We start from the raw sequence: 27,820 nt of genomic DNA on the forward strand, positions 1-27,820 counted from the left end.
CTAGCGAGTTTTTTTTTAAGTAATATTAGATGGTCAATTTGATCAAATGCAGCTGTGTATACAGCATCGACCTGCTTCCCGTTTTCAATATGAGCGATACAGTCCGGAGTGAAACAAAGCAAATTAGTGGTCACAGAACGACCAGGATAAAAACCGTGTTGATCACTAGAGATGATGTTTTTTCTTACGGGTGTAAAGTTTACAGTATCATGTCAGAACATAGAGACATCACTTGGTCACGGTAAAATCCCGACCGATGGCAAACATTTTTCCGTGTGTTCAAACATTGTCTGAAGAAACCATCCCGTCCGGTGTACAACTCCAGCGCATCGAAAACTGGATAAAACGAGCAAACAAGAGAGAAATATGTGGACTCAGTCGCCCATAGATCTATCGAATGTTTTCCATTCGTTCAAATAAAGTTAGCTTTCGAACGTCTATCGTCGGCTTGTTGGTAAACACGCTGGGAATAGTTTTTTTTTTTCTATTAGAGCTAGCAACCATCTAACCAATCACAATATTTACCAGTTGTTAGAGTCACTGTAATTCTCGTACGGCAGTAGAAAGTAATTGGTTTTTATTTTTCCGCTTCCCACTATCAATCGAATTTCGGACCTCTCAGGTCAACATGTTATTCTCGCTCGGTTATGTAAACCAGGACGCATTCCGGCGTTCTTGCGAGCGTTCCTGTCCATCCGAGGTGCTGCTACCTTGTCGATGGTCAGGTAGCATGTGTCGTGTTTGATTCGTCAACGTCATCCAGACAGGATATGCTTGCTGTAGCTCAGAATTCGAGCGGTACGGCTCGAACGGCTCATGCGCGGCACGTAGATTTCGAGCAGTGCGAGGCCGCACTCACGTGTGTGCCGTGGGAATGCAAAATCAGCAGGACGACCGAGAAACCGAGGACAGCTTCAGTCACTGGTGCGAATCCAATGCGGTCGGTTGGAACTTTTCCACTAGCCGGAATCGCGAGTGCGAACTTCAATTCGAGGCCAGCGTTCGGTTCGTAGCAAGGGAAGTTGTGATTATTCAGTGCAAGGGGGGAACAAAGTTGCCGGGTGAAACGTCGTGGACTGTCATTCCATCGGTTATGTTGTTGTTCTTTCCGTTGAGGTCAGAGCAATGGTTCGATTGCGAGGTAGCTCCAGGTAACCCCCGTAGGGAGTATCCGGATGATTGCGATGATGGAAACTCGGTACTGAAGGATCTAGTTCAGAGGATCAATAGTTCGTAGTGCAGATGAGAAGAAGAACAGGTTCAATCAATGATGTGAAAACATTTGATAAAAACTATGATCGTGTTATAAATTCAAAGTTCTAGTGTATTTGCATGATAAAATGTGATTGTTTAAAATTTTCACCTTCAATACAGTTCTAAATATATCAACCATGTTCCAGTACTAGCAACTGAAAAGAATCTCATCAAAAGAAACCTCGCGCAAACATTTCCAGGATGTAAAGTTGGCCTCCGTTGGTGGATTTATTCGCCTAATCCGCACCTCTCCCGCTTCCGCCCCTCCGCTGTTTGTCCTGTGTGAATGGTAATACCTTGAACGGTTTCTCGGTGCCAGCGCAGCGGCACAACTTAATCGGGATCAGCTTGAACAAACAGCATGTAATCGGGATTACAATTCACATCGCACCCCTCCAATCGCGACAGGTGCTGCCGAATAGAATCATTTTCCTTTCGCGAACGTCGAGCGATGGTGAGCCAAATCGTGTATAAAACCTGAGTGCTGCTGCTACTGATCCGAATTTTTCCCGCTGGAACTTTGGCTAATCATGACACTCGGACCTGTCACAGCCAGTGCCGATATCGACTAGCGGCAGGTCATAATCATAAATTAATCGTTCATTTATATGCTAAACACTTTCCTCGTCGGAGTCAGCCGTTTGCGCGCTCGTTTTTCCGCATTCCGGAAGACTTTAGAAATGCTGTTAGTTAGAGTGCTGCGAGCCGTTTCTCCGCGTAAAAGTGTGTTCTCTGATCCAAAGCCATAAAAGAAAAAGAAGAAGGAAGAATGATGAGCGGTAGAGCATCCGCATAAGGGGGCGGAAAACCGTCTGGTGTCGGATCGCAATAATCGTAAAAGTTAAATTGTTTCCAACTCCGGTTTTGAAACGAGAAGGAAAGTGCTACCCGATAACAGTAGAAAAAAAAACCGATCAGTCCGACTTGCACTGCGTGGTAAATCGGAACGGAAAGTAAACCATAAAAACGGAAGTGAAAACCCGAAAGCTTAGAGTACTGAACGGAATGTGAGTGCGGGTCGATAATGCTTCACACCGGATGTTTTGAAGAACGACACGAAGAGTAGCTAAAAGATAAAGTGTTCACATCCGTGGGTTTGGCAATCAAGGGAAATCTCCCTGGTAAGAGCGGAAGAGCAAAAAAGCAAAAAAAAACACGCTATCGTAGTGCTTCAAAGTGGCGAGGAGGTGAGCGAAACCGAGCGAAAAAATGTGGCTCGAAAAGCTCATGGTAGTGTATTTGTTGGCGCTGTTCAACTCGCTGGATGGATACTTTCTGGATAACAACCTGCAGAACACCGGACGCCATCGGAGAAAAGGTAATAAATGCTAGGCTGCTCTGTCACTGTCACTGGCTGTGCGAAAAGAGCTTTGGGCATAATGCAGAGCAAACATTTGACACTCTGACACTATCTTGGAGGAATCTTCCGGCAAACAATAATATTTGCTTTCGTCAGGGACATTGCGTCTGGCTTTTGTTGTTGTTGTTGTCCTTACTCTCGGGCGTGCCAAGGGTTTTCGGGAGAAGGGTCATTTAACAGAATCCTCGGGCAACTGTTTGCGGTATTAATGAACACTGAGGCACGCACATGTTGTTGTTGTTGTTCTACTATCAATATGGAACGTTTGAGGCTTTGATTAGTTTTGTTACTATATGTAAATTAGTTTCCAACAGCTCGATAGACTGGGCGGTGTTTTGTGTGTTGCTTGCTAGGATGAAGTAGGCTGATGCTAAAATATTGCTGACATTTATAATCTATTATTATTCAAACTTGCTTTAATAACATCGCAACTCGGTATACAAACGAACATTTGCATCTCATCATGAAGGTTGTGTTATGATACATAAATCGATTCTAAAATATGTTACCTGTCTCTGCGAAAGTTTCAGCTGTAATTTAAGGCATGCATTATATTTCCAGTGATTTGTGTATCGATCGGAATCAGAGAAAGCTTAAGTTAGTTCGTTATTCGTTATTTGAAAAACACGCTTCGAATTCTTTCCGCCGTTATAAATCAAAGTAAAAATCTTATTTTATGGAGCTGCAATGTGTGTTACGTAAAGAATTGTATTTTTATGGTATCATAAAAAGGGCATAAAAGTCTGTGCCCAAGTGCACAGTTGCTTTATATATGGTTACTGATTGTATGATGAATTGGTTCGGATTTGAGAATGATAATACAAGACAATGCATTAATTTAACCCTTTGTATGCTTTTTTCAGATCAATTTACAGGAGTATTGATCATAACAAACTTTTTTAAATACGTTTTAATGCATGTATGACCTTTTTTTTCAAACAAATCATATCGATTATTTTTTCAACTGGAGAAAATAGTCAAAAGTGATTCCACAATAATCAACGCGCATTTTTTATATGATATCAAACAATTTTTAAAACAACCAGGAAATTATACTAAAGCTATTTCAAAACAATTCTCAAATAATTAAGGGTGATGGGAAAAATGCAACGATTAGGGAACAATGAAACTAGAGGAGTTTGAACAGATTCGTAAATTAATTATTAATTATAATTATTTGAAATATTTTTTTTTCTAACTACGTTAAAACGAAAAGCAAGTGCATTGGTGATGGAATCGTGAGATTATTCGTTTCCACGATACAGACAGAATCTGAGCGACTCGCAAAAGTAAAACCTTCTCATTAGTTTCGTCTTCTGGGAATCCACACGCAAGATTCTCTGTGTGTCGGTCAGAGAAGCAACTTTAAAAATCTCCGCGTAGCAGCTGAAGTAAATCTGATCGTTTTCAATTTCGCGAACCTTTTAAAGTGAAAGGCTGACATGGCATGACATGACTCCTAGTCCTAACCGCTAGGTAGAATTTCTTGAGAATTTCTTGTCCAGAATTGTTTATCGAGTCCACGTCCACGATTCCAGAAGGAACCTTACAAAATTTATACAGAAATTCTGTGTTTGACCGAAAATGCAGAGCATTTTATACTAATTTCATTATTTGTAAATTATTAAAATGCACATCATGAAAATTTATATACAGGTAGTTTCAAATATGAGACGTGGTTTTGCGACATAACTTTGTCATCAGAGACTTTGCTATATCTCAGTGGCGTAGTTAAGGCAAAGGGGGGGGGGGTGTATATCAGGGATGTTACGGATGTGAATTTTAAAATATCTGCAGGTGCAGATGCGAATGCGGATGCGGATGTAATTGCTACTGATGCGGATCCTGAAACCGGAATACAGAAATCGGTAACTTGATTTGAGCAAAAGTAAATTAAAATGGTCTCAATGCGGATATTTGAGTATGGGGCCTTAAGTGAAATTTTTTAATCATGAATTGTCTCAAAAACATGTTTATCAACAATAAAACAAATTTATTAATCGAAATCAACCAATGGCAAATTATACTTCATGAACATCAGTTTGGCTGCTTTCTAGCCAGCAAGCTGGCTGCGAAGCGGGTCGTGAATCTGGCCAGCACTGCTGAACAGTTGCTCACTGGGGACATTTGTTGGAGGTGGAGACAAATATCGTCTAATTAGGTCATGAAGGTTATTACTAACGCCAAGCTTTCCTTTCCATCATAGAAGGGGATTTTTTGTTAAAATGATCCGTTTCTCTTTTATGTAATTCCCAAAAAATCTTTCATGCTCTGCTCATCTACAATTGGAACATCATCTTTTTCATCGCTTGAAGATTCGAGACACGAAGCCATGTGTTGCTGAAAGCTAGATCTACTGCTTGAATTTTGGTTCGGAATTTGAGTGTGGTCTTGTGTGTCGCAGTTCGTTAGAAGTTTGCGCTTCTTGTAATCGGGTTCACTAACGGTCGTACAGCACATTCTAATTATTTGCGCTTCCACTTTCGCCTTAATACCTGCCTTAAAAAAATTGTGCTTATAACGCGGGTCCAAATAAGTCCCGGTGGTGAAAATAAAAATTGTCTTGAATATTTCCAAATTTTTTGTTAAAATTTTGCAAGATCGTAGAAGCTACTTCAGCTCATCTCTGTTAGATTTGTCAATAAATTCCTCCAAATACATTGACAAGGTATAAACAGTGGGGAAAACAGATGAAATAGAAGCGAAGGAACTACTCAGAGCCCGTGTAGCTTCTTAAAATGGACTTAAAATGTGTGTGCACGTTTAAATCATTTGCCACTCTTCAGCTGATATAATCGGTACTGCCTTCTGACTCGAGTATAGACAAAGCGAATCTTTAATCTTGATAAATCTTTCAAACTAAAGGCAAACCTGGAACACTTTCAATACCTAGTAAAGAATAACACGAAATTAGTGGAATGAAAAATAAAACAATGCGAATATTCACAAACCGGCTGATCTAATCTTTCTTGTATCTTTTCAAATCGTCTTGAGCAATTGTTGAAATATTGAAATGAGTTCCAATCTTTTTGCAATTCTCGATCAATGAAGTCAGATCCTGATCCGATTTTAATGCGCTTCGAATAGAAATTCGTAGTTTATGTGCGGTACAATCAACGTCCTCGTATGCCGAAAGCCTCATGGCTCGCTTCATATAAGACCCTACATCGCGAATCATATAATGTACTTGTTCTTTTGGAATATTCCATTCATCTAACATTATTTTAAATTTTTCGGATATAACGTCACCTGGAAGTTATCAAAAACATGTTCCAATGGTAATCAATTGAACATTCGAAAATAACTGAAAGCAAAATGGATTGAAATTTCCAATATCAACTCTATGTTGCAAGCTAAACTTGATGGTATAAAAAAAGTTTAGCTTAGTTGTCAGACAACGAGCAGAATAAATTTTTAATTTCAGTTTCTAATTAGTTCTTTGCCTAACCCGTTTTGTTGTGACCTAGTTAAATTCCTGATAATGTTTAAAATACCGTCTGCCGGGGTGAGATTGAGCCACGGGGGTGAGATTGAGCCAAAACGGGAAATGTTTGTATGTTAAATTACTTGAGATTTCTAGAACCTAATGCCTCAAACTTAATACTATATGAAACATGACATATTTATTCACAACTTGAAATAGAATATAGATAATATTAGTGAACTGTTTTACTTAAATAATGTTCCAAAGTACAGGCTGAAAAACACGCGCAAATAACGTTACCAAAAAATGTCCCATGCAAACCAACCCGATCAAGAAATCACATCAATTTACTGCTCAGATAGTACGTTAGGATGTCGTCTCCAATGTGTTGAGGAAATATTATGCATTGAAGCTGTGATGGCTCAGAAAATAATGTTTTTCCAAACTGTACACTTTTCGAGCCCTTTTTGGGGTGAGATTGTGCCAAGCTATAATGAATGGTACAGGGTGCGGAATTCACATTCATGACAAAAAAATATCAGTATAAACCAAAACACTTGCATTGTTTACATAGGGTATGTTGTCTAGTTATGGTATTATTTGAAATAATGACTAAATGCTTGAGAACAGTTAGCTAACAACTGTTAGATGGAAATTTACCATGACTGAAATTACTTAAGGAATGTAACAAAATTTTGTACACCTATTCTATGTAAATTGATGACTTTTGAAGCAAGGAAGGAGGGTTGTGGGTATGTTTCCAGCGGTTTTGAGATCTCCAATGGAATATACAGTGGCCAATGGCACATAATAATTGAAACGAAAAGTCTTCTCAGGCTTTATGTCTAACGTTTTCCCTTTCTAAGCTACCTGGAGACGCCACTATGTGTTTAGAGACTGTCCATGAGCCACGTTCTCATAACTGGTTACTCCAGATATTCATTTGATCCAGTCATACATTTTTCTATAATTCATATGAAACGTAGTTTCTGGTCAACCCCCTACAACCCCTTAATAGTCCACGTTGTTTATGGTCGTCTCTATACTCACTGTTTAATCATGTTATTCATGTGAATTAATTGTAGATACACTACTGTTCATTTAACAGGTATTAAATTCAAATTTTTGTTTTTGGCACAGTCTCACCCCATAGAAGGGGTGAGATTAGGCCAAAGTTCATTCAATTTTAGCAAAATTATAGTTTATTGTAACTTGACCATATTTGCAGCAGTCGTTAACTAAACATTTAAGTGTGCATTGACGTGACTTGGATTAAACTCATTGCCTAAATGTGTGCATTACAAGCTAAGAAACAAAAACGTGTCCTTTTTTGGCACAATCTCACCCCGGCAGACGGTAGTCTAATTTGTTTTTAAACGTTAAAAATTACATAAAAAAGGCTAAAAATAGAAATTGTTGCTTACCTGTGTGCCTTTCATCAAAAGCATCCCATTTGAATACGACCGAATTTCTTTGTGATGCCATGGCAGGTTAAACTTTGCCTTTGCTGAGATCGGACCAAATATCGGTTTTAAATGACTTATACAACATTTCATCAATAATCTTTCGAATTTTGAAATTTCAATTACACACCAAATCTGAGAAATGCACTCTACTGCTTAAATGGTATTTTGGCGCTACGTGTTGAATCAACCTCCGAAACCCAATTCCCTCAACAAAATTAAAAGGAAGATCCTTAACAGCAATCATTTCACCAATATATTTGTCAATTTTCCTAGATTCGGGATCGCTTTGGCTCCATTTAATCGATTTTGTGAGGGATTCTGCCAATGTTAACTGGGTTTTAGTCTGTTGAATCGGCGTCAACACGGTTGTTTCTTTTACTATATCTTTTCCACTGTCGATTTTCTTGTACGATTGGTATTCCTTCGGTTCCATCTTAAAGTGGTTTTTCAAAGATGATGTTGTGCGTCCTTTCCGAGAACACACTTCCGCACATATTTTGCACTTTGCATTATTAACGCGAACTGATTCAAAATATTCCCATATGTTACTCCTTGTTGGAGGAGGCATGGCCAACTAAACAGATTTCACAACAAAATACAATACAAAATACTTTCTTTATAACCGATATCGAACAATCGAAGCAGAAACATATTGTTTCTAACGGTACTACGGCTTATGTTCAAACACTGCTTCTGTCATTTCACCGGATAAAAAGAGAAAAAGAAACTTCTTTGAATTGAACATGTGTTCTGTTGCTTTCGCATACACAACTGTTATCTCTAATACAGCGGCGATTGACTGAGCGAGAGAGACATACTACAGTGCGTGTTTCACTGCGTATGACATATCAAACCCCAGTACAAAAGCCATTAAAGCGTTCAGGAATACACCGAGGAAAATTTTGACCCAAAATTTTATTAATCGATATTTTTACCAACATCCGCATTGGTTCCACAACATCCGATATCTCACGATGCATGATGCGGATGCGGATGCGGATACGGATATCCGTAACATCCCTAGTTGAATATGTTTCAAAGACTTTAAGTGATGTCTATCTCATACAGGAAGGAAAAAAGCGGGAACGAGGGGGTAGCGACTACCAATTTGTTCATTGTAAACACGCCAAACATGAGCACTTCTAAACACCAAAGATGATCACTGTGTTATTCTGTACACGTGGGTTCTCAAATATAATACGAGGCATATTCCCGTAATTTTGAATTTTCTGTATCTGAGTGGCGTAGTAAAGGTAGGGAGGAAATTACAACAACCTTCATTATTATTGAATCTTCTAATGTTTCATCTTGAAAAATTCGAAAAATTCGTTTTCGCGTTTCGTGTTTTGATATATCAGTATTGCTTCATTCCACTAGGGGAGGTGTTAATTTTTTTGTATTGAAAAGTGGAGAGCATTAATTTTATCATCATTTAATTTAATTGCATGGTGTTAAGGGTGTTTTCATGATTCTAGTTTCCAACGGATTTTCTTCGTTTTTGCAACAACGGATTGGGAAAGTAGTTACGCCTCCATCAATATACGTAATGTTATGACGTGAACTATTAAACCATTTAAAAATGTCGAAACGTATTTCAAACTCAGGATTTAATCTATTAGATTTAAAAAAAAGACCAATATAGGTTTTTTCGGGTTTTTTCGAATAGATAGTTAGATAGGTATTTTGGAAACCGAGGTAATACCTAGAAGCCGGAAATCAACCGAAGATGTCAAGATGACATTCTCCTGTTTCTGGAAAACGTTCTAAAATGGTCCAATACCACCCAATATAAATATTATTTAAACCAGAACAGTGGCGAGGCTGGAAATCAAATCTAGATGCCGTTTTGCAATCCAAGATGGTGATTTCCGAATTCAGAAAATTATCAAATACTGCCTATTATTGTTTTTTTATGGAACCAAAATTGATACCAAAATGATCGGCTCCAGACACCATTTTGAAATTCAAAATGACGATATCCAGTTTACACAAAACAGCTTGAAATAACCGAATACCACCAGACCTGGAATCAACTCTAGATACTATTTTGAAATCAAAGATGGCGACTTCCGGTTTCCGAAAATGACCAAATATCACCCTAAATGGGCATTTCTGTAATCGATATAATGTACATAGAACAGAAATTGTCCACAGACGCCATTTTGATTTTAACAAGATGGTGACTTCCGGTTATTGAAAATGACCAAATATTCCTGTATATTTCTGTAATCGGAATGATGCACATAGCCAAAAATCGCCCCAGATCATTTTGAAATTTGAAGTAGCAACTTCCGGTTGTTGGAGAACAGCTGGGAATAGTAAACCCATAAGGGGCCATCCAAATACCACGTGGACAGCTATGAGGGGGGGGGGGGTATGTGTAACCACACAGTATGGCTATTTTTGGAATCAAAATAATAACCAGAGGCCGAACACCGACTCCACAGATCATTTTGAAATCAACGATGACTAAATCCGGTTGCGGTAAAACAACTTAATATGGGTATTTCTGGGATCGAAATTATGCCAAGAGACAAGCAATCGACTAAAGACGGCTCTATTGAAATCTAAGATGGAGAATGCAGGTTTCCAGAAATCCACCAAAAATGGATTTTTCCGTAATCGGAATGATGCATATATGCCAGAAATCGACCCCTGACGACAATTTTCAATCTGAACTGGCAACTCAAAATCGCGAAAAGCAACGTTGAATTGCTGTGAATAGCCAAAAGTAATCATTCCGGAATCGCTATAATACCTAGAGATCGAAAAGAAAATCCAGGCGCTTTATGAAAATCCAAAATGGCGATATTCGGTTTCCGAAAATGATCGAACACTGAGGTGCTATTTATTGGTTGTTTTTGAAACCAAAATGGAACCCAGAAGTCGGAAATCGACTCTAGACGTCAAATCCAAGATGGCGATTTCCTGTTTCAGGATAACAGCCAAAAATGATTTGTGAAAGTTATTGACATGAACATATTGATATTAAATAATTCATCTTAATCTTATCGACTATCATTCAAAGAATTATTGAAAAGGAGAAGTTTACTTCGAATTTATTCCTTACGATCGTTCTCACATGCAATAACGCAAGCCATGTAACAAACAACCTTATGTAGTTCTACGTCAAACTTGCGGTCGTGGCCTGGCCAAACAAATATGCCAGAATTCCCGAAAAATTCACAACTACTTCTATTACAAATGAATACACATAATGGTTTCTACTACATAATGGTTTGGTTTTCAATGTTCTTTTAATGTGCATATGAACAATTGTGAATTTACGCGTTTTTTACTGCATGATAATGTTATCAAATAATTATGGTATTATGGCACATTTAAAAGATACATAGAGTAGAGAGCTTTGTAGCCGCAAGGTTACAGAGTCCGCTTTGATAAACCAGTGGTGATAGGTTCGAAATTAGTAGAACCAAGCCATTCGCAGGCAAAAGGACTTTAGGTATGGGTTTATTTTCAGGCTTTCAACACAAAATCTTCCCTCCAGACTTAATTAGGAGTGATAGTTTGCAGGAGGATCAGATAGAGTCGATAAGGAAGAAAGTAAGTGACTAAGTCTAAAGGAGAAGACAAAAAGCACTATAACACGGAGCAGGTAACTTCTCAATAAGTAGCACTGCAAAAAGGGTAAAAAAGCAAAAATGTACAAACAGCAAAAATGCCCGGACAAAGCCACAAAAAATCAAATAAACTACTGGTATCAGTGGGGTCCATGCAAAAAAGAGATACATAATTGTCGTCATAAACTAACAGGCGCATCAACGCGGGCCGGGTATCAGCTAGTAAGGTCTATAATAGGTTTCAATCAGTGATGGTATAAACTCATACCAAGTTCCTATATCCGATCTGAAAACAAAACTCATCGCGTCACATCATCAGTTGCGTCGTGCACTGAATGCGTTGCATGCATATAAACTCAATCGATCAGAGTGTGCAGTGCAAAAAAATTCTAATAGGGAAACTGCTCCATTATTCATCTCACCCCATATATTCATCTCATACAACATGAAAACACAATTGAAAACAGAAAAAAATGCATATTTTCTAACTAAATCGATCTGCTAATCCATGGAACGGATTCTTCTTAGTTCACTTTAGATTTCTCATTAAGTATAATCCTCAAAAACTCACTTAAAAGCTCTAAATTTGATATAATAGTCGGACATCTGCACTCGAAAACTCATTTGATTCAATCACCTACCTCAGAAAACAAAATCCGCGCATTGTTCTGTACGGCTACAACGGGACTCGTTCAGCAGCCAACCAAACTTTCTCTCATCACTAGCGGACCACTTTTTATTTTGATCACTAAACAAAATCACTCACTACACTAAGAATACTTTAATCTTTGAAACGTTCACCTAAAATTTTCAAAAACCAGGTTGAATTAGCAGAAATAAATGAGATGAATTTCTACAATTCCTAAATTTCAACTGTATGTATTTTCATCTGTTTTCACAGCCTTGAAGAAAATCAAAAGTTGCCAAATCGGTTTCTGTTAATACGAACAAATTATACTGAAAAAGTTGAATTATTCCGACATAATTGACATAAATGGACAGCACTGCCGTGGTTATCTAGGTTACCATAATTGCACGTAAACAACTACAGCGGCTATCTAGCTAACGTACTACGACGGGCTGCGGCTACGTTCATTCATGATAATGTGATTCATTCATGATTAACAGTGCACTGCAGTGTGATGAATATGGGGGCGTCGTGAGATGAATAATTGAGCAGTGATTTAAGTTTTGAGATGGATATGGAAGCGTTGTGCAAAATGGTTTGTTTTACTAAATTCAGGATTTTATTAAATATGCAATACTGAACGATTCTATAAGAGCACGTAAGCGTATTTTGTTTATTTGTTCAATGATTTCATGAAAATTTGTTGTTTAATCCGTGCATTCTACGTGAATATCGGCTTAATGAAATGAATAATGGAGCAGTTCCCCTAATTTAATTTAATTTCGATGAAAACACTGACACTGCACCACAGCTGAACACCTTGAAGTTGTAACACAAAACTTGCCAAAAAAAGTAAATAATTAGTAAACAGTAATACAGTAATTAAGTGACTGAGCCAAGTCGCACTGAATGGGAATCAGGTGGGCCTAGCATTCAACCAGGCTCAATAGTGTTCTACACGGATGGCTCCAGGTTAAACAATAGGGTTGGCGCTGGGGTGGCAGGCCCTGGAGTCAGTCTATCAATACCTATGGGAGAGTGGCCAACAGTATTTCAAGCAGAAATACAGGCAATAATTGAATGCGCTACAATATGCTTACGACGTAACTATAGACATACAAATATATGCATTTTTTCGGATAGTCAAGCTGCACTAAAAGCACTGAAATCCGTTTCCTGTTCTTCGAAATTAGTATGGTATTGTATTCAATTGCTACAGCAGGTGGCTAGAAATAGTAAAGTAAACTTATTCTGGGTACCTGGGCATTGCGGCATTGAAGGGAATGAAAATACTGATCTGTTGGCGAGAAATGGATCAATGCAGTTGTTCATAGAGCCAGAACCGTTTTGTGGGATCTCAGAATGTGCCCTCAAAATGGAACTTAAGAAGTGGGAACAATCAATGATAGAAAACATTTGGAAAAACAATAATTCAGCTCGACAATCGAAAAAATTTATTGCACCCCAAAAAACAGTAACCCAGCGATTGCTCAGTATCTCAAAAAAGACCTTTGTACCTACAGTGGCCTTGTAACGGGACACTGCCCAAGTAAATATCACTTTAAACAGATAGGTAAATTGCAAAATGATGCCTGTCGCTTTTGTAACCTAGATAAAGAAACCTCAGAACATTTATTATGTGACTGTGAAGCACTCTCTCAAAAGAGGAAGCAATTCTTTGATAAACACTTAATACAACCATTAGATATCTGGATGACTTCTCCCAATAAGGCAGTGAACTTTATTCGTTCAATAATACCTTATTGGGACGATGCCTATATTCAGCAAGTGGAAACCATTCAACCTAATAGTGGTACGACACCCTGATAAGGCTTACATCAAATAGGGGCCCGCCACAAAAGATCAAATCTCTGGTCGCAGTGGAAAATGTATCCAACAGGAAAAAAAGAAAAAAAAAAACAGTAATAACACACGTAGTAGAACGACGCTGCGCTTGAATCATTAAATTTACTCGATGCTTGTAATAAAGAACATTGTGGTGTTTGCCCAAATTTGGCCGCTCGCTTCTACAATCATTCATCAGTTATAACATGTAATTTAAGATTGTAATGTGAAATAACAAGGTAATTTTGAATAAGAAAATGATACAAAATGAATAAGATAATTTAGAGTGATAAAATTAATCAGAAAACTCTATAAAAATATACTTGAGAAATAAATTCTCTCACCTTCCAGTAGTAGATTGCTCAGGCAGAATGAGCTAATGTTAAGGTGTCATTAGTAAAACATCGAAAAGTTGATAAGATATACTCTTCTTGACCATCGTTAAATATTTTTCTCATAACCATCACCATCCGATGACTAGTATAATGTAAACGCACTCGCTCTAAGTCACATACACACATGACTAGCAATGGGAATGTGTTACGCTATACAGTGCTTTTTCGCTTTTATCAACAGTCGTTTTTATCACTACTCGCCAAATTCACGCTCGATTTTCTCACGGTTTTTTTTTCGTTTTTATCACGCTTTTAAAAGAAAACTTTAAATCAAGAATATTGTACTTCCAGTTGTAGAAAATGCATTTGAAACATCATTTTTACTTGAGCCTTGTGTCCTTGAATGTGTATAGTTTTATGAACTCAATTTATTTGATCAATTTTCTGAGGCAACCAAGTGTCATATCTGTTACAAATAATTTGTGTCATAATCTTGAGAAAAATGAACCGTGGAATACGTATTTCATTGACTTTGAAGAAAAAATTACGTATTATTAGAGCGGTTGAGAAAAAGATCTGTTAACAACTCAAATAGCCCTACAGTTTGGTCCTTATAGAGCGTGGATTTAAAAATTATAAAATCTAGCGGTTCCACAATTTTACATAAACAAGCAGTAGAGTCTGCTAGCTATGCTAAAGAATGGGCAGTACAAATCATTTTGATATTGCATGAATAGCCGGGAGAAAGTCTGCGAAAATGCAATGGAGAAATATATCATAAACTAACCTTTTCTTGTTTATTTATTTTTATCTTGAACTTATCTCCCCTTCAACCATGAAAGTGCATCATTTTACTCAAAACATCATTAATTTCAATTCAATCCAACACAAAAAATTAAATTTTTATCATTTCGCTAAATTCACGGTTTCGCCAAATTCAAAAAAATTTTTTTTGACCGTGATAAAATCGAAAAAGCACTGTATATACTATTCCAGTCATTTTGTTGATTGATGTTCACGGCATTAGTTTTCATATCAGCAATTCCACATAAAGGGCCAACCAATTCAATCGATCATTTTTGATTTGACTGAACCTTGCATAGATGTTTCTACAGGAAGAAGATGCCATTTTGTGCTACTTGTTTAATTTTTTGGAACATGACTTGTTTTTGAGAAGCAATTGAAAAATGCTATTTTGGGAAGGTATTGATGATTACAAATATTTTTAGGGTCCAAACGGTTTGTTTGATGGATATGACAACTTCGGTAAAGTTGTAGATAACAATTTTGTCGTTCTAAAAAAAATATATATTCTAAGAAAAAATTTATTTTTTGTGAAAAAAGGTTAAATAAAAATAAAAAAATAATTATCCAAAAAAGCTCATTTTATAAAAGCCTCATTTTTTGTTATAAAAACTACAAAAGGGTACATGAGTATATCTTTTATTCTAAAATCCATCTAATTGCACAGTGATCATATTTTCATAGAAAATTATTTCTATTACATCACATTCCCTGTAAGATATTGAAGTTAATGTTAAAACCATGAGTTTGTTTGAGTTTATTTTCTAAATAAAAACTGCCTATGTGAGATTGTGGAACCATTTATGCAACATTTTCTGATCCTCCTTATGTAAGCATCTTTTTGTTCATAAAATACTACGACCCGCTGTCGGTGTCAATTTTTTCTAATTAGCCTTTACAACACCGTTGCTTAATATTGGCAGCATCGCTTGATGAATTGTGTTTGTTTTTCCCTCGCCGCATTTTTTATTGCCTAGCGTTTTTACTGTCCCGATAAAAACACATTTAAATTATGTTGTTCAGCTTGAAAAACTCATAGAATTTCAAATGCCACTGAACGTGAGGTAAATTTAGCTAGAAAAAATTTGCGAAGATGTTTCCAAAGAATCTAATTACTGGAAAAGCTGTTCCGATTACTTCTTCGCTGCGAAGAAGTAGGACAATCGTTGTCATCGCAATCGTCGATGAGCCGAAGAATCCGCCTTCGAATACTGAAATAAACAATATCGATTGTTGATTCTCCACTTCATTCGCCACTCAGTGTGAATTAAAGGATTTGTTAGTAAACAGACTCTTGCTAGAATTGTTGTTGTTTTGTGTGAATTCCATTCACCGCCATCAAACAGACGCTTGCTTCAAATTGGTCACGATGGAGACGCATTATCGTTTACATTTTGTTAGGTTCTTTACCCGTGGTGTAAATTAGGTTAACGTGAAACACAACTTGAAGTAATCTCAAAACGAATTTCGAATTTGTTTGTTTATCTTAGGAAAAACTTCGAAACTGAAATACTGAAGTGCTCATTCTGGGCAAAACCCGAGCGAAGTAAAAGTTAAATTACGAACAGATGGGAAAAAATAACGGTTCAATTATATTCACATTTTACATTCACAACTGTGGATTAGCAGAATTCAGACTTTCGTGCCTGAAAATAATCATATTCGTAGCATGATTCTGGTGAGGGAAAGTAGATTGAATGATTACAAACCAAAAAAAAAAAAAGATCCATCTAGATGATGGTAGTAAAGGAACGTTCACTGTTGCACTAACAGTAGTGGAGAGTTTCCATCACACGCAACATTCAGACCGGCGCAATGCCACTTGCCACTAGTTTCGAGTGGAGCTGATGGGTAAGATAAAGTTTTGGCAGCCTCAATTTAACCTACGAACACCTGTTATGTGAAACTTTTTTTTTACTCATATCATACCATGTTGGTTTCGGATATTGAATTCGTGGGCGAAAATTGTTGATAGAGCTTTCAGAAGCTCTTTACTGAATAACTTCAGTGTGCTGTAGAGCTCTCTGATGATGGTGAGATTTCATGCTCGGTTTGTTTGTTTGAGTAAATTTATTTACGTTTTAGTGACGAAAAAAAGTTTTTTATCCAAAAAATTTGTCACATTCTGCGTACATTTGCTTTTTCTAGAGAAGAAAAACAAATAACCACATAGACGAATCGTAAATACAGCAACACTGAGCGTGAATTTTAAATCAGCTAAAAATGGCAACAGCAACGACCGCCGATTAAATATTCCAAATCCAGATGTTGTTTTCTCTTTATCTGTCAGAAAACCCACACATTAGCTCCGACACAAGACGTCACGTTAGAAGTTTTCCGAAGCCCTCCCCTCCCGGAGGAATAATCTATGGATCATAAATAGATTTCCAACAGCTCGTTAAATAAACCGTACTACCCTGACGGAAGTGGTTCTTATATAGTGACTCACAGGAGATTCATCAGCAAATTATATTCAATGCTGCAAAAATTTATCTCCGGTAGGTACAATCCTTTTGCTTCCCGTTCGTTCGTCGTTGTAGTTGATGCGTTGAAGCAATCCAGGTTCGAAGACTGTCTGTACTGTGTCATATTCCTGTTCCGGTGCTAGGAAAGCCGCTAGACAGAAACCGGAAATAATTTATCTCTTGTGTATGTCTCCCGCACCCCTGCTGATGACGCTGAAACCGGTAGACGTAAAAATCCAGGCTTTTGACAAGGGCTACAAACGTGGAGCGGCACGGGTACCTTCGGCAGCGACGGAGTGCTGGAAGCACTGAATTAAGAACTTGTAGGTTGTTGTGTTCTTAGCAGACAAATATCCAATTTGTGAGAACGAGGGAGTGGAAGAAACGAAGTTTTCGCATGCAAAGTGGCTTGTCGGTTGACAGTAGCGAAATGGAGAAGTTTCGTGATGCAATGAATATTTAAATGTGTTCATCCTCCGCCGGAAGAGCCGGCCTGGGGGTGGATTGGTTCGATGTGTCTTGTTTCTGGCTGTGGTAGACGACGAACGAGGGTCGATTTTTGTTGTTGCTAAAAGATTTAAGTTCGTCTGCGAATTTATGAGATTTTCGTTCGCACAGTTTTTCCGTAGAATCTATCCTAGAGTGCTCTACTTTGTTGTTTAATGTTATTTTTGTTGTCAGTGAGAACTAGGGGATATTTAAAACAATAACCTGGTGGTAATTGGATTTGTATTCTCTTTAGCACTTGCACCCGAAATAAAACAGACAGTTGCTAATGGACAGTAATTTTATATTGAAATTTTTGAAATTTGATCAAGCAACTGAGCTTGTCGTTAATTACCAGCCGCTCTCGATCAAAATTTTCTCAGAATGAATAAGCAAGTAGCTCACCGTTAAGGTTTGATTGTGAAGCAGGAGATAAATATACCCGAATCTCTTTTCACAATAGTTTTTATGTAACTTTTGTTACTATTTCTAGAGATATCGAAAAAGAAGTGCGAAGTAAGTGCTGCGTGAGCTCACAATAATCGATCAATTCGAATAAACACGAGTTTAGGCGTCGATAAGTAACAATGAATGACACATTGTTCCATCACTTCACTCCGGAGTTCAATCGGTTGTATAAATGTGATCCGACGATTCAACTCCTAAGCCTGGATAAACGTAACAGACGACTGAAATGATTAGGACCAAATTTATGTTGGGATGTGCACGGAATATTTCTTAGCGACTATTTCATTAAAGGGAAAACCATTCGAAGCGATTACTACATTCTCAGATTATCCATTAAAACTTCCTTCAAGGTTCAGAATTCTAAACGACTAGAGACAAAATCTCTGTCGCACATGGCTTGTACCAATACGGCCGGAGAAAGCATGAAATCCCGTTTTTTACTCGTGCCTAATTTCAGATGTTGAAATTCAAACAATCCGCTAAATCTTGATTTTGAGGTACTACAACTTTTAAGCCCTATCTGCAACAAACAGAAAAGAGTAATTAATAAATATGCTTCAAAAACCGTAAAAAACAGTTCATCAAATAGATGTAAGTTATAAAAAGTATTCAATAAAAAGCAATGAAATGAGTCTTCTCTTTTAAATCATATGTATGCTCTCTCAACTTTTGCATGGTCCTAGAAAAAAAATGCCGCGAAAATGGTTTCTCTAGCTTCGATTTAGTATCCTATAGGAATTAAGAAATCATACATATTTGTAGAATGCATCAACACAAACTTTCTCTAATGTGTTTAACATATTATTGGGCCTAAATTCTTCAGTTTTATCCGCTTTCGTGATTGTAGGGATAATAGCAGTGTATCATTTACACTGATTGCTCTCTCCATATTTTTATTCACACTCTCAACATTATCCCATGTTGCAATAATCCAATTTCTCATAGGTTCGGATCCAATTTTTCTCATAGAAACTTGTAGATATATAGATTCTTGTAATACAGAACGTTCGTTTAGGCGGAAATGAGGTTCCGATACAATTTTGTTATTTTAGAGCCATACCTTGTAGGGAGAAGTTGCTTCTTATTAGTAGGTCTACATTTAAATTGAACCGAAAGTTATGATGGTTCTGAAATCAACGAAATAAAATAATTGACATTTTTTTGCGGAAATTTTTTTTTGACAAAGTTATAAGTCACTTGATTTTGAGCAACTTTGTAGAAGATTTATTTTTTGACTAAAATAGAGAAAATTTGGCTTAGGATTGCACTAAAAAAAAGTTTGCTACTTTTTTTCGTAAATTCAAATTTCCCATTAAAGCTGTATTCAGATGGCTTACAAAACTTTCAAAACCGCAACTTTTGATTGCTACACATTTGAGATATCTTTTACGGGTGAAGAGTTATTAACGTTTTTATTCTCAAATAATAATAACTCTAAATGGGGCAAATGAAAAATACATCGTCTGGTTTCATTTGGAAGAGCAGGTTGTATAGCTTTTTGAATTGAATAAATGGAGATGATTTATTCTTAAAATTAATTAGATTTAGTTAAAACCTGTTTTTTTAATAGGGTAAGGCATTAACAGTTAAAGTTTGGTTAAACTACTGTGAATACTCTTCGGCTTAGATAAGCTATGGATAAGCATATTGAGGATAACTTTGCAAACAAACAATCCGTATCTCTTGTCCTTTCTCTTACGGCGCGTAAGCTTTCATTACACACCTGCGATATAATAAGAACCACCGCATTTGTTGCTGGGAATGTTGAGTGAAGAAGTCCAGGAAATCCGCAACAAGTACAGCAGAAAATTCCTAGAACACCACTCAAGAAAATTTAGCCGAATCGTAATCATAGAAGACGTTTTTAAGAAGCTTCTGCTAACATCGGCTCCCGTCGTTTCGCTCAACAACCGAATTACCGCCCTAGGCGAAAATTTAACACATTATTTGACGAAAGTATGTTGTGAATTGATCAAATACTACAAGCTGTATACTGCCGTGATATGACATTGTGACGTAGATCCAAGTGATCAGTTTTTCAGTACGGCCCAAAAACGAAAGAATTTCTCGTCACTTTTGTATGGAAATGTGTACCAACGTCACTTTGCTTTTTTGATTCTATGCAACGTACGAATAAGTACCAACGAGAAAGAAGATACCAAAAGATAGGTCTTCGAATAAAGAACAAATTGACATGAAAAACTCATTTTCGAGAAAATGGCACTTACGTCACTTTGTCATCTCACGGCAGTATAGCTGTTGTGACCTCCGATATAGCGATATTCCGCGACTCCGACGCGAATCCCGAATTCTAGTAGAATAAAATTGCGCTCTCCCTATCTAGGCGAGCTGGTTGCCTAACTTCGCACCAAAGCGCCAGTATGTGAATAGTTCTTTTTATTCAAGCACTCACTACACGATTTTTGCTCTACACAACTGCTAATTTATTGGCTCAAACAGATTTTACACTCTAACGTTTATTAAACTATCTAAACTTTATTGCACTAACTACTAGAATTTTACAACTGAACAATAATTAATTTTGGTGACCGGTCGTGACACTTGCTATTGGGTTGATCGACAGTAAGTAAGAGGAAACAATAATGGTGGAATGCCCTTTTATAACGATGCAAGAAGCATTAAAATATTGGACTGAAAGAGATCGGTTGATTTGTTTGTAATCGTGTCTTTTGCTAAGCTTTCAACAAATATGGTAGATGATGTGTCTCGGCTAAACTACGCCTACCCTACGATTGCTACCAACGGTTATCGACAACAACGTTACCGACAGTAGCCCTTTCCATACCGTGAATCTACGCTCATGATCGCATCCTCGGTAGCATTAAACATTCTGCTTGACCGCACATAATAAAATTTGCTCTCCGCTGTGCCCACCAGTAGCTGTGCCAGCAAAATATACGGCAGCGTACGATGGTAACTGGTGCTAATGTATGCAAAATAAAGGTAAAGTGTTCCGCAGTGCATGGAAGTTGACTCGTATGCAGCTCTCGTTTCTCAATGTCGCATACCTCTAACAGCTGTACTCCACTCGCTATTGTGTGACAAACTAGACTGAAGCTGAATTTTCTGCACGCAGTCTTTTGTATCGAGTTCAGTGTAGATTTTGGTCATGAGGGCGTGGCCACGCAGTTCCGAGAAAGCGAAACGGAACAAAACACTTTGTTGAGTCAGAATATTTAGGCAGGAAAATTTATTCCGTCCATGTTATTGTTATCCGTACTCGATAAGCAAGGGAATAGCAAGGAAAATGTATGGGAAAGCTTGACTTTGGAACTTTTCACCTTTTTTCACCATTAAACAGTAAAGCAACAATGTTAAACATTATATCAAATGATTGTCACACATTTTTTCTATCCACCGACATATGAATGACTAAGATGCATTAAGTCGTTCGCTTGCTATAATCGTTTTAAGTCTGACGCAACATTAGCCAGTTCAATTTTCAATTTCACAAAATGTAATTTAGTATAGAAAATAAAGACGCAGTCCTACGTCAAAAATTTAAATTTTTGAACAAAGATGGTGAACGTTTTCTTGTATCCAATGAACAAAAGGCTCAAAGACTTGCTCAGCAGTTTGAGAGTGTTCATAACTCAAATTTGAATTTTGTGAGTCCAATTGAAAATGAAGTCACACGTCAATTTGATTCAATTTCTTCCCAGAATTTTTTACCTGCAGAAATAATTGAAACTAACTTGAATGAGATTAAATCAATTATTAAAAATTTCAAAAATATGAAAGCACCTGGTGACGATGGAATCTTTAATATACTAATCAAACATCTCCCTGAGAGCACAATGGAATTTTTAGTAAAAATTTTCAATTGCTGCTTCAAAATTGCATATTTTCCCAAATTATGGAAAAATGCAAAAATTACTCCCATTTTAAAACCGGATAAGAACCCAGCTGAAGTTTCAAGTTATCGACCAATCAGTTTGCTTGCTTCAATAAGTAAACTGTTTGAGAGAATTATTCTTAACAGAATGATGTCACACATCAACGAAAATTCAATTTTTGCAAATGAACAGTTTGGATTTCGCCATGGGCATTCCACAACTCATCAATTGCTCAGAGTTACTAATATGATACGAGCTAACAAATCTAAAGGTTATTCCACTGGAGCTGCTCTTTTAGACATAGAAAAAGCATTCGACAGTGTTTGGCATAAAGGTTTGATTGCGAAATTGCAAACTTTTAGTTTTCCAATTTTCCTAATCAAAATTTTAAAAAATCATCTTACTGATCGAACTCTGCAGGTTGTCTATCAGAATTCAAATTCTGATAGATTTCCTGTCAGAGCAGGTGTGCCTCAAGGTTCAGTCTTGGGTCTAGTCCTGTACAACATATTCACTTCAGATCTTCCTGATTTGCCTCCAGGATGCACAAAGTCATTGTTCTGCGATGACACAAGCATTTCCGTAAAAGGAAAAAGTCTTCGTGTCATATGCAGTCGATTGCAGAAAAGTTTAGATATTTTTTCTTCCTACTTGCAAAAGTGGAAAATCTCTCCCAATGCTTCTAAAACTCAAATGATAATTTTTCCGCATAAGCCTAGGGCTTCTTTCCTCAAGCCAAACGATAATCACGTTGTCAAGATGAATGGGGTTATTTTAAGTTGGTCCGACAAGGTTAAGTACTTGGGACTAATTTATGATAAAAAACTGATTTTCAAAGAGCACATTGAGAGTATACAAGCCAAGTGCATCAAATATACGAGATGTTTATATCCTCTCATTAACAGGAATTCTAAACTTTGTTTAAGGAACAAACTTTTGATTTGCAAACAAATTTTTAGACCAGCAATGCTTTATGCTGTACCGATCTGGTCAAGTTGCTGTTCAACAAGGAAGAAAACGCTCCAAAGGATTCAGAATAAAATTCTGAAAATGATTTTGAGGCGTCCTCCTTGGTTTGGTACACTCGAATTACATAGACTTACTGGTGTTGAACCATTAGAAGCTATGTCAAATAAAATTATTAACAATTTTCGACGAAAATCGTTGCAATCCTCAATTGCTACGATAAGCTCTCTTTATAGCCAATAAGTTAGCAATTAAGTTAGTTGTAAGTTTACTTCCCCTTTTCTGACAAGTAGGTTTAAATCCCTACGAATGATAAGTCCTAATTGCGAAAGCAAACAAATCCTAATAATGAAAATTACAAATTTCTAACAGTGTTGAGAAGTCACCATTTGTGATTGGACACACATACTCATTATTTACTAATATTTATCATAAATACTTAAGCTACTAACAAATCCCCCCCATAGTGAAAAAAAATAAATTTTTGAACTTGCTTATTTTTTCAAAATAAATTTTGCCTATCATTTTTGCATGAAGGAGAAAACTGTTTTCTCCTTCTAATGAGGTCTTCAGAAATGCGGGAGTCCGGGGCCATGGCTTATATTGTTATTAGTTTTTGTTGCATTGAAGTTGTATTTTTCTGATAGTACAGGTTTTCACCAACAAAAATGTATTTGTTTTTAAAAAAGTAGAAGGTTGTATTCACGACAGGACCGTATAACCGACGTAGAACTACGCACACTATTAACAAATGCATTGTTTTACTGATGAGTCATAATTGCTCAATTCAAGAAAATCTCCACTGAATAAACGTTGGGAGTCTACTGTATGCAAATCATACAATACTTTGCATTTTTGTGCCGTGCTTGAGTAGTAAAAATATGGCTGTGATCAGGAACCGAACGTGGTTGAGAAAAATTCTATATCTGAGTAGTTTACAAAAAATGTAACAGTTCTAATGTTATTTCTTTAATTGTCGTTTTTGATTTGGATGAAGCTTTGCATAGACGTTTCTATGAGCAAAAGATACCACTTTATGCTATTGGTTTCATTTTTTGAAACACGACTCATTTTTGGGAAGCTATTGAAAAAAATATATTTTGGGAAAACATTGATGATTACAAATATTTTCAGAGCCGGAACGCATTGTGCGATCGGTATGACGTTTCAGCAAAGTTGTAGATCAAAATTTTTTCTTGACCATGCCTGTGAATTTTGGTGCCCCTAGCCATTACAAAATTGCGTCAACTTTCATGAGTAATCGTATAAAAATGCTCGCCAGGTTTGTCGCTTCACCGTTATGTTTGTATGAAAACTCATTTAAGTCTCTGAAAAATATTAGTAGCTGAAGGTTACAAAATTCAAGGGAATGGCTGCAAACCTATAAACTTTCATTATTTCTAGTTTGAGCTTTAGAACAACACTTGTGTTGACTAGTGTTCAATTATATTTGCCTTGAGAAATGCAGTTTGCTGTTTAAAATCAGATATGCTGATCGTAACCTTTTTTCTGCCCTGATAGTGGGGGAATAAAGGCACTTTGATAACCCACACCAAAAAGAGCCGCGCTGCTGTTGTAACCAAGCAAATGATTTGTTTAAGCCGAAAGCAAGTTCGGAAAGCCAGCTGATACTGACATTGACAATATAATACTTACAAAAAAAATTGGTGTTCAGAAACCGTTCAGTGGCAATAAGATGAAAAGAATTTCAAAATAATGACATTACATCAGTTACCGCTGCATTATGTGATGTGGTCTAACCAGCCAGAAGTACATATCACATCGTTCTACCTGCTTGAAGTAACTGTGCTTTAATGAAACGGGCGATTAAATTCCACAAATTCTCTACCCAGCAAACAAATTCGTATAACTCGCGCTCAACTCTGTTTAGTGAACCCTTATTTGGTGAAAAATGAGCATATAAGATACAATGTGCCCATGTGTACAAATCTGGAGGACATAAACGTACATTGTAAAAAAAAATGGTTACGATTTTGTATAACTTCGCAGGCTATCTTAAAATCCCTCAATTGATACTTTAAATTGCATTCTATACGACTAATATGAATGATGCATTTTACAATTTTATCTGATACGTTAAATGGCTTCATATACATATAACCTAATATTGCGTTTTATAGGATTTGAATTTTATACTATATAAACCAATTTAATGTTACATCTTATGCAATTTCAGACTTGACATGCACATTTGAGTGACATAGAATTAACATCCCTATACGACTTCTGGTTTGCTGGGAAATTTCCAAAAACAAGCTTCAATTGGAAGAAATATATGAGATGAATTTCTACAATTCCTAAATTTTAACTGTATGTATTTTCATCTGTTTTCACTGCGTTAAAGAAAGTTGCCAAATCATTTTCTGTTAATACGAAAATATCATACTGAAAATGCTTAATTATTCCGACATAATTTAGAAAAATCCACCAGAAATCATTTTTTGTACATCCCTATCACGTAACTATGACAAACTGTGGGAACTAGAAATTAACGCGAGGCTCTTCAGAAGATAGTTCTAAACCAGAAGAAAATGAGAATTATTTTTCGTACATTAGTATTGCGATATACGAAATAAAATTTGTCGAACGATGGAGAATTGTATAACTAGGAATAAAGGAGTCACGCCTCTATTTTCAGTTATATCATTCTCCAACGTTCGAAAAAAATATTATGTCAGAGCGGATATCGCACGCGTTAAGCATTTATGCGATAATTTAATGAAAATTGCAATTGCAGTAATCGGCCTTTTTCAAGGCTACTACATGTATTTGGAAGAGCATAACGAATGGTTATAATTAAATTGCAACTGTGGTTTGATGCTACTGCAAATGCGCAGCAGTGTGATGTTTATTACGATACGGTGATACTGTGCAAAACTGGCGGTATAGACGAAACAAATTCGATTTTGAACAAAAAAGTTAGGCACGGTGCTGAGTCTGTTTTAGAAAATTAACAACACTCCATTAACAATGATGTAACGTCTTGAAGAAGACGATTATAGTTTGACATCACAGCAGAATTTCTACCTTCATACTCATGTCTACCATCGGCAATATCAAACACGCAACAATCTGCTTCGAACCGGCACGGGGACCGGAACATTGTCTCCTTTCAAGCCGCAACACGACACGATACATGATATTTTGTAACCTTTATGGTCCGGCTTGCCGGATTAGATTTAATTTGTTTTTTATTAGAGGGCCTTTAACCGGAGCGGTCATTCAGCTCTTCCACCGGCTCGACAGAACGACCACAAGGAATCATTTTCTGTGAATCCGTATTGCGAAACTGGGACAAGGCGGAGTTATTCAGAAGATAACTCTAAACCAGAATAAAATGAGATTCATTTTGTCAGAGCGCATGCGATCATGAAGCATTTATGAATTATTTAATACAATTTCTTTCCATTTATCTCTTTTCTTTCAACAGAATCAACTTAAGAATATCGATTTTTTTTGCTCTATTTGGACTCGTCACTGCGATCAGAGACATTTGATCTATTGTGATATTGCCCAGGTGTTTTCTGTATTTCGCACTTCATATTATTGGCCAGTATCACTATTGAAATGAATGATACGCTTTTTTCATTTATATCCGTGCTTGTGTGTGTGAGATTTTAACCTTCCGTTTCAAGCTTACTGCTCTACAATACCGAGCCTTTTTCTATCCTACCAATATCGCCAAATTATAATTCCCTGAACTGAGGCTACACCTAAAGTTCCTCTCTGGCCAGGTTTATTCTAAGAGGGACTTATTATGTCAAGAGGAAGGAGTCATATCGAAACTTCGTTCCCCGTGCCAATATCGCCAATTACAATTCCCTGGAGAGAATGAATATTCCTGTGATCAGTTTTATTATAAGAAAGACTCATTTCAACAAGAGGAAGGAAACTTATCGAAACCTCCTACCAACACCGCGTCACAATCGCAATTCCCTGAAGAGGCACTTTATGCTTTACCTCCAGTCAGTCTTTTTATAAGTAGGACTTACATTTTGTCACGAGGAAGGAGTCTTATTGAAACCTCGTTCCTCCAGCCAATAGTGCGCCATATTTACAATTCCCTGAAGAGAACTATTATACGTTACTCAGACCAGTTTTGACGTTGACTAACATCTATATCGAAGTTAGGCACCTGAATTTAAAAATCTAGTAATTCAACCAGCGAAAACCAGGGAAAAGTGGTCAGGTTTTGAGCGCTTATTTTTCAGTCATTTATAATCAGTTTTTCGAGGTTTTGGCATCAATCGATCAGAAATTCTTTTACGGTTAAATTTATGTAACAAAAACAAACTATTGTTTGAGATACATTATTTAAAAATTGGTAATAAATATCGATTCCGCGCAGCCAATCACTACCTCTCTTCCCAAGCACAGTCAACACTAACGGATGCAATCGATCTGACTTTGTTGTTATTGTTGTTTTCACTTTCTGTTTCCAATGCTTATTTACGTTCCTTGTCATTCAATTTTTTACTTAGCCCCTCCTTCTTTCTAACTAAATGACGAAGCCTTGGTATAAAAGGTACCGTTCGAACATTTCACCCCATCAGTTTCATTACTAAACCGTACCGATTATATACGGACGCTGAATGTTAGCAGCTGAAAGGAGGAAAGAAAAAATAGTACCGGTCATATCGTTCCGGTTTCACCCGTAATGCGGGTGGCTGTTAGTAGTACATGGCTACTGCAAAATACTAAAATGGCTGGAATTCTGGACGGACTAACCAGTAAACAAGAATAATCGGAAACTGGCACCTTTTGGTGCCTCGAAGTTTTGTAAAAGCAGCTTTGAAATTACCTCTACTATTTGTTTTAATGGAATATAAGAATACGGTAGTCAACGTCATGCGGTCGTGT

At 36.9% G+C, this 27,820-nt stretch overlaps 1 protein-coding gene across 1 annotated transcript in view; it reads left to right on the forward strand.

The window, feature by feature from the left end:
• Positions 1-933: 933 nt before the first annotated feature.
• The window catches only part of LOC129726079 (uncharacterized), a 238,158-nt gene continuing 211,271 nt past the window's right edge, over positions 934-27,820 (forward strand). The window contains exon 1 of the mRNA XM_055682689.1: positions 934-2,572. Within this exon, the coding sequence (XP_055538664.1) occupies positions 2,464-2,572 (109 nt within the window). The 5' untranslated portion in view covers positions 934-2,463. The remainder of the gene's footprint in view (positions 2,573-27,820) is intronic.

The sequence above is a fragment of the Wyeomyia smithii genome, chromosome 2, assembly GCF_029784165.1.
Source record: "Wyeomyia smithii strain HCP4-BCI-WySm-NY-G18 chromosome 2, ASM2978416v1, whole genome shotgun sequence".
In the NCBI taxonomy this organism is placed as follows: Eukaryota; Metazoa; Arthropoda; class Insecta; order Diptera; family Culicidae; genus Wyeomyia; species Wyeomyia smithii.